General features: G+C 55.5%; 2 protein-coding genes across 4 annotated transcripts; one reads left to right on the top strand and one right to left on the bottom strand.

Moving 5' to 3' along the window:
• Window positions 1-5,796: 5,796 nt before the first annotated feature.
• On the top strand, window positions 5,797-11,049 carry PCGF2 (polycomb group ring finger 2). Of its 3 annotated transcripts, XM_068977547.1 has the most exons (10): window positions 5,797-5,928; window positions 6,474-6,570; window positions 6,861-6,916; window positions 6,999-7,049; window positions 7,257-7,365; window positions 7,540-7,594; window positions 7,682-7,780; window positions 9,571-9,651; window positions 9,817-9,857; window positions 10,084-10,448. In XM_068977547.1, exons 1-10 carry the CDS (start codon window positions 5,817-5,819, stop codon window positions 10,337-10,339), a joined length of 957 nt encoding a protein of 318 aa, XP_068833648.1. In that variant the 5' UTR covers window positions 5,797-5,816; the 3' UTR covers window positions 10,340-10,448. The 3 variants fall into 3 exon arrangements, with proteins under 3 accessions (XP_068833648.1, XP_068833647.1, XP_068833646.1); XM_068977546.1 differs by lacking the exon at window positions 9,817-9,857 and having other exon boundaries at window positions 7,685-7,780; window positions 10,084-11,049; XM_068977545.1 differs by lacking the exon at window positions 9,817-9,857 and having other exon boundaries at window positions 10,084-11,049.
• A 1,209-nt stretch (window positions 11,050-12,258) lies between these two features.
• Window positions 12,259-15,227, bottom strand: CISD3 (CDGSH iron sulfur domain 3). Its single transcript, XM_068978736.1, has 4 exons — window positions 15,115-15,227; window positions 14,747-14,782; window positions 14,060-14,179; window positions 12,259-12,578 (listed from the first exon to the last, which is right to left on the bottom strand). Exons 1-4 carry the CDS (start codon window positions 15,160-15,162, stop codon window positions 12,399-12,401), a joined length of 384 nt encoding a protein of 127 aa, XP_068834837.1. The 5' UTR covers window positions 15,163-15,227; the 3' UTR covers window positions 12,259-12,398.
• Window positions 15,228-15,989: the final 762 nt, after the last annotated feature.

The raw sequence follows: 15,989 nt of genomic DNA, 5'->3' as shown, positions 1-15,989 counted from the left end.
ATTTGGCGTCTCCTCGACCACCACCTCTTTGTGCTGCAGCCCCCCTAGACCCTGCTCCCGAGGTAGCGAGGGGGAGGGTCCGAGGCAACCGCGGGGCTTTGGGGCTCCGCGCTGGGGCGGATCTCTGTCCCCCTAGCCCTCCCCACGAGCTAGAGCAGCCCCTGGCTCTCCCCCAGTACTCCTTTCGGTCTGGGGAGGGGTCGCTCTCGCTTTCATCCGTGGGCACTTAGGCGTCGTGGACGCGCGAGGACTCGAAGCCGGGAGGAAGGGGACGAGCTTTTCGATCGCTGCGGGGCCGGAGGAGGGCGCTCTTCCCTGCCGGGCCCCGTCCTCTCGAGCACCTCCCCCAGTCGCTCCCTTTTCCCCCCAATCCCGGGACTGGGCGCCCCGCCCCCTCCCCGAACCACCTCAGCGGAGCCTCTTTCTCCGGAACACCCCTCCTTGGGGCCCCGCCGAAAGTTTGGCTCTAGGGAAGGTAGGAGCGGCCACCCGGTAACTGGGGCCTCTGATCGTCTGACCCAGGCTCCTGGGGAAGCCGGGGTGGAGGGGGGTAGAAGGAAGATGGGGAACATTTATCGCAATATTTCCTATCGCCCGCAGAGGCAGGAGGGGTTTGGCCGCCTGGCCCCACTTGCACTGGGTAGCCCGACTGCCCCTCCCTCCCTAGATCCTCTTGCTTCTAGTGCTAAGGGGGTGGGACCCCTCAACTAGCAGACAGCCCTGCCCCCCTGTCTCCACGGGGGGCCCAGCATGCCTCTCTCCCTCCCCCACTGCCCCCATCTGCCCAGAATTGCTCCGGATGGCTTGAGGTAGGGGACGAGGCCTGGGGATGGCGAATTTTTCTGTAAATATTGTGGAGGCGTTGCCCCGCGCTTCCCCCTGGTCTTTGTCTCTCAGAGACCCCCCCTCATCTCCCGCCGCCCTGCCTTAGTCTCCAGGGCTCCCTGAGGCTGGGGTTGGGTGGGGAGGTGGTCTCCTGGTTGTCTTTCACTCCGTTCTTACGCCTCCTTCTCTGGGCCTCTTGCAGTTTGTTCCTGAAACTCTCATTTCTCTTCTTCCTCCCCCCTCTCCACTCTGTTCCAAGGTGTTAGTACTTGGAGAAGGAACATAAAGAAAGCTCTGTTACAGCTTTCTGGGGGGGAGGTTTTCCCAGGGGTTTCTTGGTTTGGAGTTGGGGGTTGAGGTCTTAGAGCTGTCTTTGGAATAATGCAGGAAACAGGCCCGAGGTAAGACTCAAGACTTGGGATCCAGAGAGAGCATAGCTGGGTGGGGTTCAAGTTGAAGTCTTTTGAGGGGGTGCTCTCTGCTGCTCCTGGTCTTCCCTGGAAGATCTTGGTTGATGGAGCTGTTGCCATGGGAATGGAGAGAGCCTGAACACGAAGAGGTGACATCTTTGTGCAGGTTGGATGCCCACCCCACTCCTCCAGCCTCTGGCCCCCAGAGTGGAGGTTACGAGCTGTACTGCCTTTGTTGCTGGAAGAGTTATGTTATAATTTACCCTGGGTAGACCAGGGATGCACAAAAGGTTAGTGTGTGTTTGCAGCTCTGGTTTCAGGAAGGGATGTCAGACTGTGTGCTTCTTGGGGTGGGTGGGAGTGGTTTGTACATCTGGCAAGCGTGGGCCTGGCTCTGGTCTGGCTCTGTGTGTGATGGGGTGTGTCTGTGTGTGTGTCTGGCCAAGCGTCTGGCCGTGTGTGTTGTGAGTGGGAGAGAAAAATGGAGGGGGTGTGTCTGGCTGTGTGTGCATGTGTGTGTGTGTGTATCTGGCAGTGTGTAACTGTGTATATTTTGGATATTTGTCTTTGTTTGATCTTAGGACGCTGAGAGGTGGGAAGGGGAGGGAGGGTAGAGTGAGCCCGGCTTCAGGAGACTAGAGGACTCTTTCGATGCTTCTGGCAGGAGGAGCCCTCAGGGTCAGGGATCAGGGGACACTGAGAGTTTGAGGGACCCAGGCAGACCTCCACCCCCGGCTCTCTCTGCACACACACAAATCCGCAGGCTTCCACAGCTGAACCCACACAGCTGGGAGAGGGATGGACTTCTGGGATCCAGTACATTCTGGCTCCTTGAGCTTCCATAGAGCCTGCTTCCCTACCTGTATTAGGGAAGTTGGGTAAGGCCATTAGCCTCTGCCCGCTCTTCCTACTTCAAAGAGAGACTGTGTCCTCATGGTTATGTTTTGACCCCGATGGCTCACTGAATGGTCTTCTGATGGAACCTGGAGTCCTTCTGCCTGCGTGGATGGAGTCAGACCAGGCTTATTGATTCCTTAAATGAGTGGGAAGCCTAGCATGGGTGCCAGTCTGTAAAGAGCACTGGAATAGGAGTCAGGCTCTGTCTAGTCCTAGGACCGCCACTGGGTGGCTGCTTGACCTAAGACAAGTCACCTGTTTCTGAGCTTCTTCATCTGTAAAGTGAAAGGACTGGACAAGATGCTTTCTAAGATCCCTTCCACTTCTGTAATTTTAGATGTCTGGATGTGACCCCGAGTGACTCTTCCCAAGACTTGGAGATTTTCTAGGAAGGGAGTTGGGTGAACTTCATGTTGGGGGAAAGCAGAGCAAAGAATCCTATAGCTGAGAATCTGAGGGAGCAGAAGGTCATCTCTGGGTTATCAAAGATTGGCTATTTCTCAGGGAAAAAAAAAAAAAACAACCACAAACTGACAAAGAAGTCTGAATTAGAGGGGAGCTTCCAGAATAAGCCTGGTTAGAATGGAGATATGGGGGGTTGGTTCAGTGAGTAGGAGGCTTTGAGGAAGGGTAAAGACTCATGCCAGACTTGGATGACACAGAGGAGTTGGGGTTGAGTCCTGGGTGATCAAGCTCCTTTCCTGCCACTGTGGCTGAAACCTGGGGGCCAGGAGCAAGGACTGTTCCATCATCATGGGGCCAGATGGGATTGAAGGGCTTGGCCCCCAGTTGAGGGTGGGAGACAGTGCTCAGGTTCTCTGTGGGGATGTGGTTGGAACTGGCCCCCAAAGCTCCGCAGAGCTTCCAAATGGCACGGTCTCCCTTTTCTGCTTCTTGGGACTTGTCTCTTCCTTTCTCCCTTAGGCTCTGCCCTAAGGTGTTTGGAGCTGGAGGTCCAGCCAGTTGTAGCTGGGGAGAAGCTAGGTGTCAGGTGTGGGGCCCTGAGGCCTCACGGGGCGGGGTTGGGGGGGGTCGCGAGGAGAAAGACAAGGAGGATGAGGGAACTGAGCTCCTGTTTACAGTTGTTCTTGGCACCTGCTGGCAGGGCCCTGCAGGTAACCATGGCAATCAGGTGAGGAGCCAATCAGTGCTTCTCCCCACCCCCAGCCCCAGAGGTAACAGTCTGAGGCCCCTGGAGATGGGAGAGGGGAGCAGGGAGTGTGGCAAGGGGGCTCATTTCTTGAAGTGAGAGGGAGGAACATTTCACTCAGTAAGCAACACAGCTCTTGCCTTCACCCGTGCATCCAGAACAGAGCTCGAGGGGTAGTCTGTCTGAATTCTCACAAGTGCTTGCAGAAATAAGAAGGTGAGCGTCACCGAGCTCCTGCATGTTGAGGCCACAGTTGGCCTGGCAGGACCTGGATGAATGGGAGGATGGGAGCTCTTTTTGTTTTGGCTGTGCCTTGCAGCATGCGAGTAGTTCCCCCATCAGAGATGGAGCTCACGCCCCCTGCAGCAGAAGTGTGGTCTTAACCACTGGCCCACCAGGGAAGTCCCTGGAAGGGAGTTCTTAAGAGCCAAGTGTCTGTTTTGGAAACACAGTGAATATGTGAATGAGGTGGCTAAGGCAGTGTGAAGCACCCACATGTGTGTGTGTGAGAGAGGGAGAGAGAAGAGGGCATGAGATTTTCCAGTTGCAGTCTAGACCCTTGGGCTTCCCTGGTGGCTCAGATGGTAAAGAATCCGCCTGCAATGCGGAAGACCTGGGTTTAATTCCTGGATTGGGAAGATCCCCTGGAGGAGGGCATGGCAATCTACTCTAGTATTCTTGCTTGGAGAATCCCCATGGACAGAGGAGCCTGGTGGGCTACAGTCCATGGGGTCACAAAGAGTCAGACACAACTGAGCGACTAAGTACACACAGTCTGATCTGGACCCTCAGCATTAGCAAATCCCTGAAGTTTTCTTCCTGGCTGTGTACATACACACACACATACACACACATACATGACAGGTAGTCACACGAAGTACCTTTGGAGGCCCAGCAGCATGTACACACCGCATGGATATTATACACACTCAGCGAGTTAGCCACTTGGAGTCTGTCCTTCTCTGGATGGTTGTAATAATATTTGGGCATCTTGCCAGGGGTTGCTATGGGAACAACCAAACTGTATAGTAGCCAGCAAGCTTTCTACATAATTATGAAGAGGGGACCCATGCAGGGAGGGCTGGCTGAGGGGGCGGAGATCCCTTTCCTTCCTCAGGCAGGTCTGGGTTGCTGCATGCATGCTAGCTCTGGGCTTGCGTGTTCCCCTCTGTCTGCCCTGCAGCTTGGTGTCTCTCCCACATGTGGTCTTTGTGTCTCTCCCTCTCTCTTGGTCTCTGGACAGCCTCTGTTGGCTGTTTGGGTCCTGGCCAAACTCATCCTGGGGTCTCTATAGTAACTGCTGATTCCCAGCTGTGAATTTCGGGTCCTAGAAAACCCAATGTGTTGCCTTTAGAAATCTTTCTGGAAAGGAGAGAAGGATGTATGTTGTAAAAGAGCTCTGGGGGCTTGGCTGCCCTCCCAGGCCCCGCCCCGTGGGCTTTTTCCTCTGGGAAAGAGGAGGGAGGTACCGTGGCTGCTGGCTACAGGTTGGATTTCTGAACTAAGAAGTAAGCACATCAGCTAGTCCAGACCTGGGCTTTGCCTGTCCTCCCTGGACCCAGCCAGGGCCTGGCTGGGCGCTTGGTGGGCTGTGGACAGAACTTTCTGCCCAGCTTCGGCAGGCCTCCCTGACAGCCTATAGCCTGTCACTGGGCAGCTTGTGGCCAGGTCGTGGATGGGAGAAGATGGGTGGGTGGCGGTGCCCACAGGCAGAGATTCCCGAGTGTGCCTGGGAGGGGCGCCATGCAGCAGGCCTCCATCGGGGCATGTGGTGGCCTCCCTATGGAAGCGGCAGTAGCAGTCGTTTTACCCAGACCCTTTGCAGTTACCTGCAGAGTCTGGGACTGGGCCAGGGATCAGGCTGGAGCTGTGTGTTCCCAGCTTTGGGGGCCTAAGGACCATCCTCAGTATTTCCTGCTTGAGCTCCAGGCCTAGAACCTGTGTGGTCAGCATGTGGTGTGTTTCCAAGGAGCTGCTCCGGGGCCGGGCCGGAGCCCAGGGACAGTTGGTGGGATGCCCTCTTCAGACTTAGGGTGTTCATTTCCCCAGTGTTTCCACGGAAGGAGGCTTCCTGGAGCAGTGATGGGAGGAAGGAAGGTAAGATGGAGTAGAAAGACTCAGTCAGAAGGCTGAGTTTCCTCATAGCTCCCAGGGAGTTCACTTGTATGTATATAAATTGAGATCAGGGAGATTTTTAAAAACTCTGTTCTCTTCCATTTTCCCGCCTCCGCACATCCCCTGGAGAGTTGAGTGGTACTTCCTGTGGTCTAACTCCAGTCTTTCTGCTGCTCCTGAGACAGAACCTGAGCTTGTTGCTCAAGGTCACAGGAATCTCCAGAGCCCTCAGTGAACACTCAGAGAGGGTCAGAAAGAACCACCTCAGTCTGGCTTTGGAGGGAGGCGGGGGGGCCATGGGCCCAGGGAGAGATGTTGCCTGTGGGGCAGGTAGAGTACAGTGTGGGGGGACCTCTTGCATCCTGGGGTTCCTGATTCCATGTTTTATTTCCCAGGGTGACACCCCCCACCCCAGCATCATGCATCGGACCACACGGATCAAAATTACCGAGCTGAACCCTCACCTCATGTGCGCCCTCTGTGGGGGGTACTTCATAGATGCCACTACCATCGTGGAGTGCTTGCATTCCTGTGAGTTGGGGTCGAGGGCTGCTCCTGGGGTAGGTGGCCTCTGCCTTGAGGAGCAAAGGTGTCCATGTGTCTGGTGAGGGTCCCAGGTCAAAGGGAGACTGCCTGGGAGGAGACTGCAGGGTTCAGCCCAGGAGTTCATTTGGAGTTCTCCGTTCCCTCCTTGAGTCTCTGTGGATAACACTGCACCCCGTGAATACAAGGTGCCCTGGTGTGCACCACAGGCTTGTAACTAGGAGTCAGGGAACTGGGAGGTATCTAGTCGGTTGGCTGTTGATTTGTTCTGCAAGGGGGTTTGGAACTTGGGACTCACCTTCATGGTACTAGACACTGGCTTCACGCACACACACACATCTGTCCTGCCCCAAGGATGGATAAGGGGCAGTTGCCATCTGGAGAACAGGGCTGCGTTGGGTCTTTGAAAGGGCCTGAGTTGCGGGAACATGGTGGAGAGGAGGGGATACCTGAGCCTGGGCAGGGAGTGTGGGGGCTGATCCTGGGTTACAGAGGGGACTCTGACTCTTCCTCCTCTCTCCACACCCCCCAAGTCTGCAAAACCTGCATCGTGCGCTACCTGGAGACCAACAAGTACTGCCCCATGTGCGATGTGCAGGTCCATAAAACCCGGCCGCTGCTGAGCATCAGGTGGGCCCAGCACTTCCTCCTGCTCCCGCCCATCCTCTGGGGCAGCTGCCCTCTGTCTCCTCCCTCCTTGCTTCCTGAAGCCAGGGTGGCAGGTGGGGAAGGAGCCTCGGGCATGGACTGTCCCTTGGGGATGATGTATCCAGCTGAGAAATTCTAGAGAGGTAGAGACGGGGCCTACAAGGACCCTCATGCCTGGGCCCTGGCTCTCAGAAAGAGAGGTGGGAAGAGGGGCCCTAGGCTGGAGAGTCAGGGTGAGATGGTTGCCGACTGGCTCCTATGTGTTTTTTCAGATCTGACAAAACCCTTCAAGACATTGTCTACAAATTGGTCCCTGGGCTTTTTAAAGGTACCTGCACCCTTTGTCCCCGTGCCACCAGCTCTCACTGCCCAGCCTGTTGCTTCCCCTGAGCCTGCTCCCTCTCTTCCAGATGAGATGAAACGGCGGCGGGATTTCTATGCAGCCTACCCCCTGACAGAAGGTGTGTTCACATGTGTGCACACGCGGCCCTCCCCGTGGCACCAGGGCCAGAAGCATGGAAGGCCAGTGGGCACCACTGCACTGCCTCCCAGCCCGGGGTTGGGGGGAGGGCTGGGCTCACTGCACTGAGCTCTGAGATCCCTGGGTTGATGATGGGGTTCCTGTCCCTGCTCCTAAGCTGAGCCTTCCCAGCTCGCTCCTTCTGCAGTCCCCAACGGCTCCAACGAGGACCGTGGTGAGGTTCTGGAGCAGGAGAAGGGAGCTCTGAGCGACGACGAGATCGTCAGCCTCTCCATCGAGTTCTATGAAGGTGTCAGGCAAGTCTGGCCCACACCTGGCCCTTTCAGGGTCCTAGGCAGGTCTCTTCTCCCATGCCGTCCCCATTCCCTGGGAGGAAAGGGCACTTCCGGGAGGGCCTTCCAGATGTTTGTGTGCAGTTAGGTCCTGCTTGCTCCAGGTTTTCCCTTGTTTTATTCCTTCTCCTTCTGCAGAGACCGGGAAGAGAAGAAGGGCCCCTTGGAAAATGGGGATGGTGACAAGGAGAAGGTGAGTGCTCGGGCCTGCCCGGAGCAGAGTATGGGCTGAGAGAGAGTGCCTGGGGTGGACCCCAGCCCTTGGGCGCCTCTTCCCCAGCAGACAGGTGTGCGCTTCCTGCGGTGCCCAGCAGCCATGACTGTCATGCATCTTGCCAAGTTTCTCCGCAACAAGATGGACGTGCCCAGCAAGTACAAGGTGAGTCCCTGGCCCCTTTTGTAACGTGGGTCTTGTTTGTGGGGGTGTCTGACAATCTGTGCATCCTAGTCGTGGTTCATGGCTGGTTTGGTGTCACCAAGGGCTTGCGTGTTGTGTAACAGCCTGTGTAGAACAGTAACTGAAAACACGATTCAGGTGGGGCAGTCTGCTTCTGCTGAAACCAGTGTGCAGAGGAGCATGGGACCAAGATAGTGTGCGTGTGTGTGCATGTTTGCACGCTTAGAACTACAGCAGAGCTGTGTATGTAAAAAACTTAGGGCCATATCTAGGGCCAGCTGGCTAGTCTGAAATTCCCAAGGAGCTTTAGAATATAGCTTTTCAAATCTGAACATATGTATGATCCCCTAGAGGTCTTGTTAAAATGTAATTCTGACTGAGCAGACATTGTATTTCTAGAAAGCTCCCAAGTGCTTCTGGTGCTGCTGGTCAATGGACTATTGAGGCTCTAGGACAGTAGATCCCAAATTTTGCCACATGTCAGAATCACATGAGGAGTAACTTCTCAAGATTAAAACTCGATTCACGTCTTAGCAGTTAAAACAGTCTCTGGAGTGGGATCCAGGCGCTGGTGTGATTCCACCTTGTGCGTTCTCCCTGGGGCCCTTTCTGTGCCTGTTGGCTCCTCTGGAGAACATGCCAGAAATAGAAAGGGACCCAGAGCACTGTGTGGATGGCCAGGGGTGGCTTGATGATGTGGGCATCTCTGGATCCCTTCCCACCTGCTGGTCAGGAGTTCAGTTCAGTTCAGTTTAGTCGCTCAGTCGTGTCTGACTCTGTGACCCCATGAATTGCAGCCCGTCAGGCCTCCCTGTCCATCACCAACTCCCACAGTTCACCTAAACTCATATCCATCAAGTCAGTAATGCCATCCAGCCATCTCATCCTCTGTCGTCCCATTCTCCTCCTGCCCCCAATCCCTCCCAGCATCAGAGTCTTTTCCAACGAATCAACTCTTCCCATGAGGTGGCCAAAGTATTGGAGTTTCAGCTTTAGCATCAGACCTTCCAAAGAACACCCAGGACTGATCTCCTTTAGAATGGACTGGTTGGATCTCCTTGCAGTCCAAGGGACTCTCAAGAGTCTTCTTCAACACCACAGTTCAAAAGCATCAATTCTGTGGCACTCAGCTTTCTTCACAGTCCAACTTTCACATCCATACACGACCACTGGAAAAACCATAGCCTTGACTAGACGGACCTTTGTTAGCAAAGTAATGTCTCTGCTTTTGAATATGCTATCTAGGTTGGTCATAACTTTCCTTCCAAGGAGTAAGCGTCTTTTAATTTCATGGCTGCAATCACCATCTGCAGTGATTTTGGAGCCCCCCAAAATAAAGTCTGACATTGTTTCCACTGTTTCCCCATCTATTTCCCATGAAGCGATGGGACCAGATGCCATGATCTTGGTTTTCTGAATGTTGAGCTTTAAGCCAACTTTTTCACTCTCCTCTTTCACTTTCATCAAGAGGCTCTTTAGTTCTTCACTTTTTGCCATAAGGGTGGTGTCATCTGCATATCTGAGGTTATTGATATTTCTCCCGGCAATCTTGATTCCAGCTTGTGCTTCTTCCAGCCCAGCGTTTCTCATGATGTACTCTGCATAGAAGTTAAATAAGCAGGGTGACAATATACAGGTCAGGAGTTATGTTGAGACAACTCTGAGAGGAAGTCAGATGCACCGGGTGACCTCACAGGGATGAGGGATCACCTGCCCAGAGCCTCTTTGCCGAACGGCTGGCGCCTTGAGCCATCTGCCCTTGTCTCCTCCAGGTTGAGGTTCTCTATGAGGACGAGCCGCTGAAGGAATACTATACCCTCATGGACATCGCCTACATCTACCCCTGGCGGCGGGTGAGTGGGTGGGGTGGTATGAGACGGGGCAGGGCTGGAGGGACTCTGAGCCATTACATGGGCCACCCTGCTCTAATCAGAGACAGTTCATCCCTCGTCTCATGGGCTGGGCATGTCCAGGGTGGCCTTCCAGACCATCTCTCACTGATGACCTTCCATACTCAGGAGGACAAAAGGATCCTTGGGCAGACCACGTGCAAATTTGGGTGGCCGCAGAGGAGTAAACTTTGCCTTCTGCTCTCTGGCCTCCCTCTTGCCTTTTTCCTCTGTCTCTGGTCTTACCCATGCTCTCTTCCTCTCCCGCCTTGCTTGGTCAGTCCCACCTGTGTGTCTCGTCCTCCCTTTCTCCCTGTTGGGTGCTATGGGTGAAGGTGGGTGGCTGCCCCATTAGCCTCTTTCTCCTGACACCGTCCCCTCCCCTTCTCCCTGCAGAATGGCCCTCTCCCCCTCAAGTATCGCGTCCAGCCAGCCTGCAAGCGACTCACCTTGCCCACAGCACCCACCCCCTCCGAGGGCACCAATACCAGCGGGGCATCCGAGTGTGAGTCAGTCAGTGACAAGGCTCCCAGCCCTGCCACCCTGCCGGCCACCTCCTCTTCCCTACCCAGCCCAGCCACCCCCTCCCATGGCTCTCCCAGCTCTCATGGCCCCTCGGCCCCCCACCCCACCTCCCCTACTCCCCCTGTGACAGCCGGTGGGGCCACTGCCGCTGCCAACGGGGGCGCCTCAAACTGCCTGCAGACACCATCCTCCACCAGCAGGGGGCGCAAGATGACTGTCAACGGAGCTCCTGTGCCCCCCTTAACTTGAGGAAAGGGACCCTCTCCCTCCTTTTCCAGCCATGCCTCTCCACCCCTCCACTTTTTCTGGGCCCCGTTTTTCCACCTCTTCTATTTTCCCCAGCTCCTCCCACCTTAGGGGTGGGGGATGGGTTTTATAAATAAATCTATATATATATGTACATAGGAAAAACCAAATTATACATACTTATTTTTTATGGACCAACCAGATTAATTTAAATGCCACAGGAAACAAACTTTATGTGTGTGTGTATGTGTGGGGGGTGGGGTGTTCATTTTTAGGGGGTCTTGTGGAATTCTCTCTGCTGTTTTTGGGAGTGCCTAGAGGTGGAATTGGAGGGGCCACTTGAGGCCCAGTAGCACTCTGCCCATCCTCCTCCTGTTTCCCAAGACATATGGGGTGCTGAGGGGCCCCCACCAACCCCCAAAACTTTAGGCACAACTCTAATTGGCTGTGTATGGGGTCCACTCTGTTTCTTTCCCCCTCTTGGCTGCTGTCCTGCCCTTACCCTGATCAGTGCCCTCCCCCCACCATTGCTGAATGTTCAGAGAATTGCAAAGACAGTGCCTTTTACAAATGCAGCCTATCGCCTGGTTTTGAGGAGCAAGTGGGCAGTGGAGAGGGCATATCCCTTACCTCCTCCTCGTGCAGTGGGAACTTTGTACAAAGAAAAGATAGTTTTGCCTCCCCCCTCCCCTTGCCCCCAACGCCCCCATGTGTGTGGCCTTTGCATCATTTATCTTGTGAAAAAGAAGATTCAGGCCACAGGAGGCCTCAGCCCTTGAACTTCCCCTGTGGTGTTAACATCGTGAACTGCTTCATTCCTTCTCCCCCACCGCCACCCAGAAGCCCGCACTAGCAAGGCTGCTGGAGCAGTCTCTCTGGGGGCTGGAGTGGAGAGGTGGAGGCAGGGTGACCTCAGATAAGCACAGACCCCAGATTTGGCCAAAGGCAAGCAGTTCTCCAGTCCCCTCCCCACCCGCAGCTGAGGCCAAGTCAGGAAAGAGCAACAGAGATATCTGAAAGCACAAGAAGACAGAGCCTGTAAGGTCTGACCTCAGCTCCATCCTGAGGAGTCCAGTGGTCCACCCCCGAGGGATAGATCCCAGGAGACCCCTGCCCACCTGTTTTTCCTCCCATGTACAAAGATCGGACTGGGGAGGGGAGGAGGCAGCACTCTATCACAACTACATGTTTGGGGCCGGGCATCCCCCAGTGGGTTTGTCTGTGTTCGCACCTTGTCCTGTGTCTGAGGTGCTGTGGCTGTGCCCTTCTGCCCTGGGATGTTTGTATCTCTGGCTTTAATAAATGCTGCATACTCTCCGGAGCCTGTAGTTCTTTGGGACAGAAGGGACAGGAAGGGTGGTCGGGGTCCTCTGGCCTCCTCTAGTCTCTGGGCTCATCCTGCTTTGCTGCTGCTGCTGCTGCTGCTAAGTCACTTCAGTCGTGTCCGACTCTGTGCAACCCCATAGATGGCAGCCCACCAGCCTCCTCCATCCCTGGGATTCTCCAGGCAAGAATATGAGTGGGTTGCCATTTCCTTCTCCAATGCATGAAAGTGAAAGTGAAGTCGCTCAGTCATGCCCAACTCTTCACGACCCCACCAGGCTCCTCCGTCCATGGGATTTTCCAGGCAAGAGTACTGGAGTGGGTCATCCTGCTTTGGGAGACCCCGTATGGAATGAACCTGAATTGTTCCCTCCCTGTAGCCAGTCTGGTGTCCCCAGCCCAGGTTAAGATCCTGAAGGGGGATAAGTCTTGTCCCTCACATCTGTGACCACAAGAACACCACTCTGGGCTAGCACGTCTCTTTAATATCATCTTCACCAGCAGGCATCAAAGCCAGGGCCTGTTCCCAGCTGCGCCAGATTGGAGACCTTGGGTTATCGGAGCAAGCCCTTCACAAACCGGCTATAGGTGCTGGGATCCCTGGGGTGAGCCACCCCTCAGAGTGGGGAGCCCAGTTCTGCCCTCTGCACCTGTTCACTCTTGTGGGTACCATCGCAGTATGGGGGCTTCTGGGTTGCCTTGCAGGTACAGAGCGCCACCGTGCGGGTCTCCTGGGCCTTGAACTTCAGTGGGGATAGGCCAGTGCGTTTGAAGAAGTGGGAGCCATCACAGAAGGGCTAGTGAGGAAAAGAAAGAAGTCAGAGAGACCCAACCCTACCTGCTGGGGCAGGGCAGCGCTGGGAGGGACACAGGTAGCTGAGTGACACTGACTGACTTTTGTCATCTAATGTGACAGTGATCAGAGTAATCTCAAGAAAATAAAATGCATAAAGGTTTATCATGCACTCTGCCAGTAGAAAGTGTTCAGTAATTGTGTCCTCACAGGAATAGTTTCTGGGGGACCCAAGAAGAGAATTTTCAAAGCGAAATGGTATCATTTAGAAATGATACCTTAGGTATCAGCAACTTTTATACTGATAATGGTTTTTTGGTTTTTTTTTAATGGCTCTGAGTCTCCATTGGTTCATGACACTCATTTCCTTTCCCATGTTCTTAAGGTACAAACTTCTCTGAGTGGCCTTTAAGACTGGGGTATCAATTTTGTTTGGCTCCAACAAACAACTGGGCATGTTCGGGGGGAGTGGATGTTGTGGGGAGCGGGGTGGAAGGAAGGGGAGAAGGTGAGGTCCGACAGCAAACTGGCTGCCTGCTGTGAGCATCTATGCCCTTTCACCCCACAAGGTGTTCCTACACAGCCTGGGTAATGGAAACAGGCCCAGACAGGTGGTTTGCTACTGAGTGGCAGAGCTGGAGCCAAGGCCTCTTGCCCTTGAGTGAGGGTGGGGTAGGAGGGTGGATGGGAGAAGTGTGCAGATAAAAGTCAGCAAACTGGTCCCAGAGGGCAAGAGGCAGAGAGACACAAAGGGCCTGCCAGTGCCAGGGCTCACTGGCAGGCAGCAGAGCACCATGCCCATGAGGACCTGCTCAAAGTTCACAGCAAATCGGTGGCAAAGCGGGACTTCGGGCCCTGGGCTGCTGACACCACATCACGCGGTCTGGAGGAACACAGTTCTGAGCCAGCTCAGGAAGGAAAGGGGCCCAGAGGCTAAGAATGTGGGGCAGTTTCCTAAGGGATGGAAGACTCCTGGGACAGGAGGGGAGCAAGCAGCCAGGACGTCAAGACAACAGGAGACCAGGGAAGTCACAGAAACTGAAAAAGGGAGCATTTTCAGGAGCAGACGCCAGGAAGGGGCACACTTGGGACTGAGTGGCTGCTCAGAGTCTTCCTGATGTTGGGGTCTGAGGCCTGGGAACCCAGATGCTTCCCAGGAAGAAGGAAAGAGGGGAGAGAGAGAGGCAGGCAAGCCTTTCTGGGCAGAGCCCGGAGCCTCTGAAGAGTACAGAAGAGGACAGAACTCCGGCCCCACCCGCCTGGCCCTAGGACTCAGTTTCTATCTCTTTGTCTCCATCTTGAAGGGTGGATGCAGAGAACTGGGAGCTCAGGGCTGGCTGGAGAATATCCCCACCCCTACCCTTGTGATTCCTCGGGTATATGTGGGAAAAAGGAATGTCTTGAAGGGGAGTTCCTGGGCCATACATGGTGTCCCCAAACCACAGGTGTGACATGTCAATGGGGAGGGGGATACAGGTCTCTCACCTGCTTTGTGCTGCGGCCACACACACACCACCTGTAGGTTTTCCCAGCCACCAGCTTCACCTTGATGGGTGTTTTTAGGGCCACCACGGACTTGGCTGGGGTTTTGGGGAACCATCGGGCCTGTGGCAGGGAAGATGAAAGGTCAGCTTATGCCCTGGAAGCACTTTCTTGCCTGTGGCCATGTCCAGCTTTCCCAGGGCCCTGGCTGGTGACAGGCTTTTTCTGCATGAGGCTGATCTGACTCCACCCTGCAAGGACCACCCACCCCCTCAAAACCGTGAGGCCCCCCAAGCTCAGGATAGAGAAGAGATTTCAAGGCCACAAAACCACATATGTTTCAGGGTCCAGGCTTTCCCTTCAAGCCCTGGCTCTCACCCTGGTGCCAGGGGTGGAGGGCCAGGATCCTGCCAGCTTCGGGGAGCCAATGGCACCTGGGACTCGGTTTATCAGGTACCGGGGTCCCTCATGCAGAAGCCTGCTCCTCGTCCTCTGCCCTCGGGTCACCCCATCTCCCCTGAGCCAGGGCGAGGTGGCCACAGACAAGAGAGTCTCAGGCTGGAGTTTACAAAGCAGGGCTGACCCATTCTGGTTTCCTCCTCTGGTCTCTACCTCGGTGGTCTCTCTGGGCCTGGGGGACTCGGGTGGAGGGAAGGGGAAACAGGGCGGAGTTAGGGGGGTACGGCTTACCAGCCAGGAGGTGATGTCCCGTCTCTGGTTCAGCGTCTGCAAGGCAAGCAGGCATCCGCGGGGCGGTGATTTGGAAACAGAAAAATAACGTCAATGGAAAGCGGAAGACTTCCAAAGGGAGGGAAGAAACCGCAGGGCTTAGGCGCGCGTTAGAAATACGAAGGTAATAGGGGCTTCCGAGAGAGGAACGGGAGTTGCTGGGGGAGGTGCTGGCACCCAACGGGCGCTCAGGGACGGCTGCAAAGCACCAGGCGACGCAGGGGTTTGGGGGAAGCTCAGCCTGGGGACAGGGTCCGAGAGGCGGGGCGATGAGCGGAGGATGGTGGAGCGGAGGGCAGGGGAGGGGGCGCGGCCGCGCGGGTGCTCACCCAGGCCGCCGGCCGCACTAGCGTCCCCACGCCGCGCACGGGGCCCATGGCAGCCCCGCTGCCACCACCGCGCCGGGCCGGCTCCGCCTCGCGTCCCGGTCACCTTCCCGCTTCCCCGCCTCCCTCCGGCCCAGCCCCGCCTCGGCCCGGAAGACGCCGCGGGGTTCGCGCGGTGCGGGCCGCGGGCCTGCGCGGGCCGTCCAGCCCCAGCTGCCGGAAGTCGGGCCAAGGAGCGGGCCCAGCAACCCCCTCGGAGCTCCCAGGGTGTGGCGGGCTCTCCGGCGCCCCCTTTGGTACCCGCGTGTCTGCGAAGGACCTGCGCGGAGCATCGCCGCTCGTTTCCTTGCCTGCGCCTCCCGGCGACCCCCTCCCGCCTTGTGGGCAGGGACTTGCCGGGGGACCGAGACCGTTTTCTCTTGCCGAGCCTTTAGACAGTGCTTCTAGAAGGGCGGTGTGGATATGTCTCATCACTTATGGAGTTTTGTTTTTTTTTAAAAATCAGATTCCGCCTGGCCCAGACCTACACATTACGTTCTTATAAGTGGAGCAAAGGTATCTGATTTTCAATACGCAACCTGGGTATTTTGTGCATTTTGGTCTGTGAAGTGCTATTCCAAGTACTTAAAGAAATGTTAGTAGACCATCTGCCCACCCCCACCTCCATCCCCTCCCAAGGCTCCCACAGTTGGCCCTCCACCTCTTTCCCTTCAGTAAAGCCAGACAAACCAAGGTCTTTTTTTTTTTTTTGTAAAACATTCTTTTATTAAAAGAACAAGTGCTGTTTACGAACTGCCCTTCGTACAAATAACATCCGTTATACAAAGATACAAGATCCGGGTTATGCACAATTCCAGGCTTGGAGGTGGCAGGGAGGG

This window comes from Capricornis sumatraensis, chromosome 8 (assembly GCF_032405125.1).
Source record: "Capricornis sumatraensis isolate serow.1 chromosome 8, serow.2, whole genome shotgun sequence".
Lineage (NCBI taxonomy): Eukaryota > Metazoa > Chordata > Mammalia > Artiodactyla > Bovidae > Capricornis > Capricornis sumatraensis.
The sequence above is the reverse complement of the archived record's forward strand: the minus strand, read 5'-3'. Positions and strand labels throughout refer to the sequence as shown.

Excerpts from the sequence above, each read along its gene's own strand:
- PCGF2 (XM_068977545.1), top strand. The coding sequence starts at position 5,817 with ATGCATCGGACCACACGGATCAAAATTACCGAGCTGAACCCTCACCTC. Across the intron at positions 7,595-7,681 it reads GGGATGGTGACAAGGAGAAG|CAGACAGGTGTGCGCTTCCT; the intron begins GTGAGTGCTCGG and ends CCTCTTCCCCAG. Across the intron at positions 9,652-10,083 it reads ACATCTACCCCTGGCGGCGG|AATGGCCCTCTCCCCCTCAA; the intron begins GTGAGTGGGTGG and ends TTCTCCCTGCAG.
- CISD3 (XM_068978736.1), bottom strand. The coding sequence starts at position 15,162 with ATGGGCCCCGTGCGCGGCGTGGGGACGCTAGTGCGGCCGGCGGCCTGG. Across the intron at positions 14,180-14,746 it reads GGGACATCACCTCCTGGCTG|GCCCGATGGTTCCCCAAAAC; the intron begins GTAAGCCGTACC and ends TCCCTGCCACAG. Across the intron at positions 12,579-14,059 it reads GTGGCCGCAGCACAAAGCAG|CCCTTCTGTGATGGCTCCCA; the intron begins GTGAGAGACCTG and ends TTTCCTCACTAG.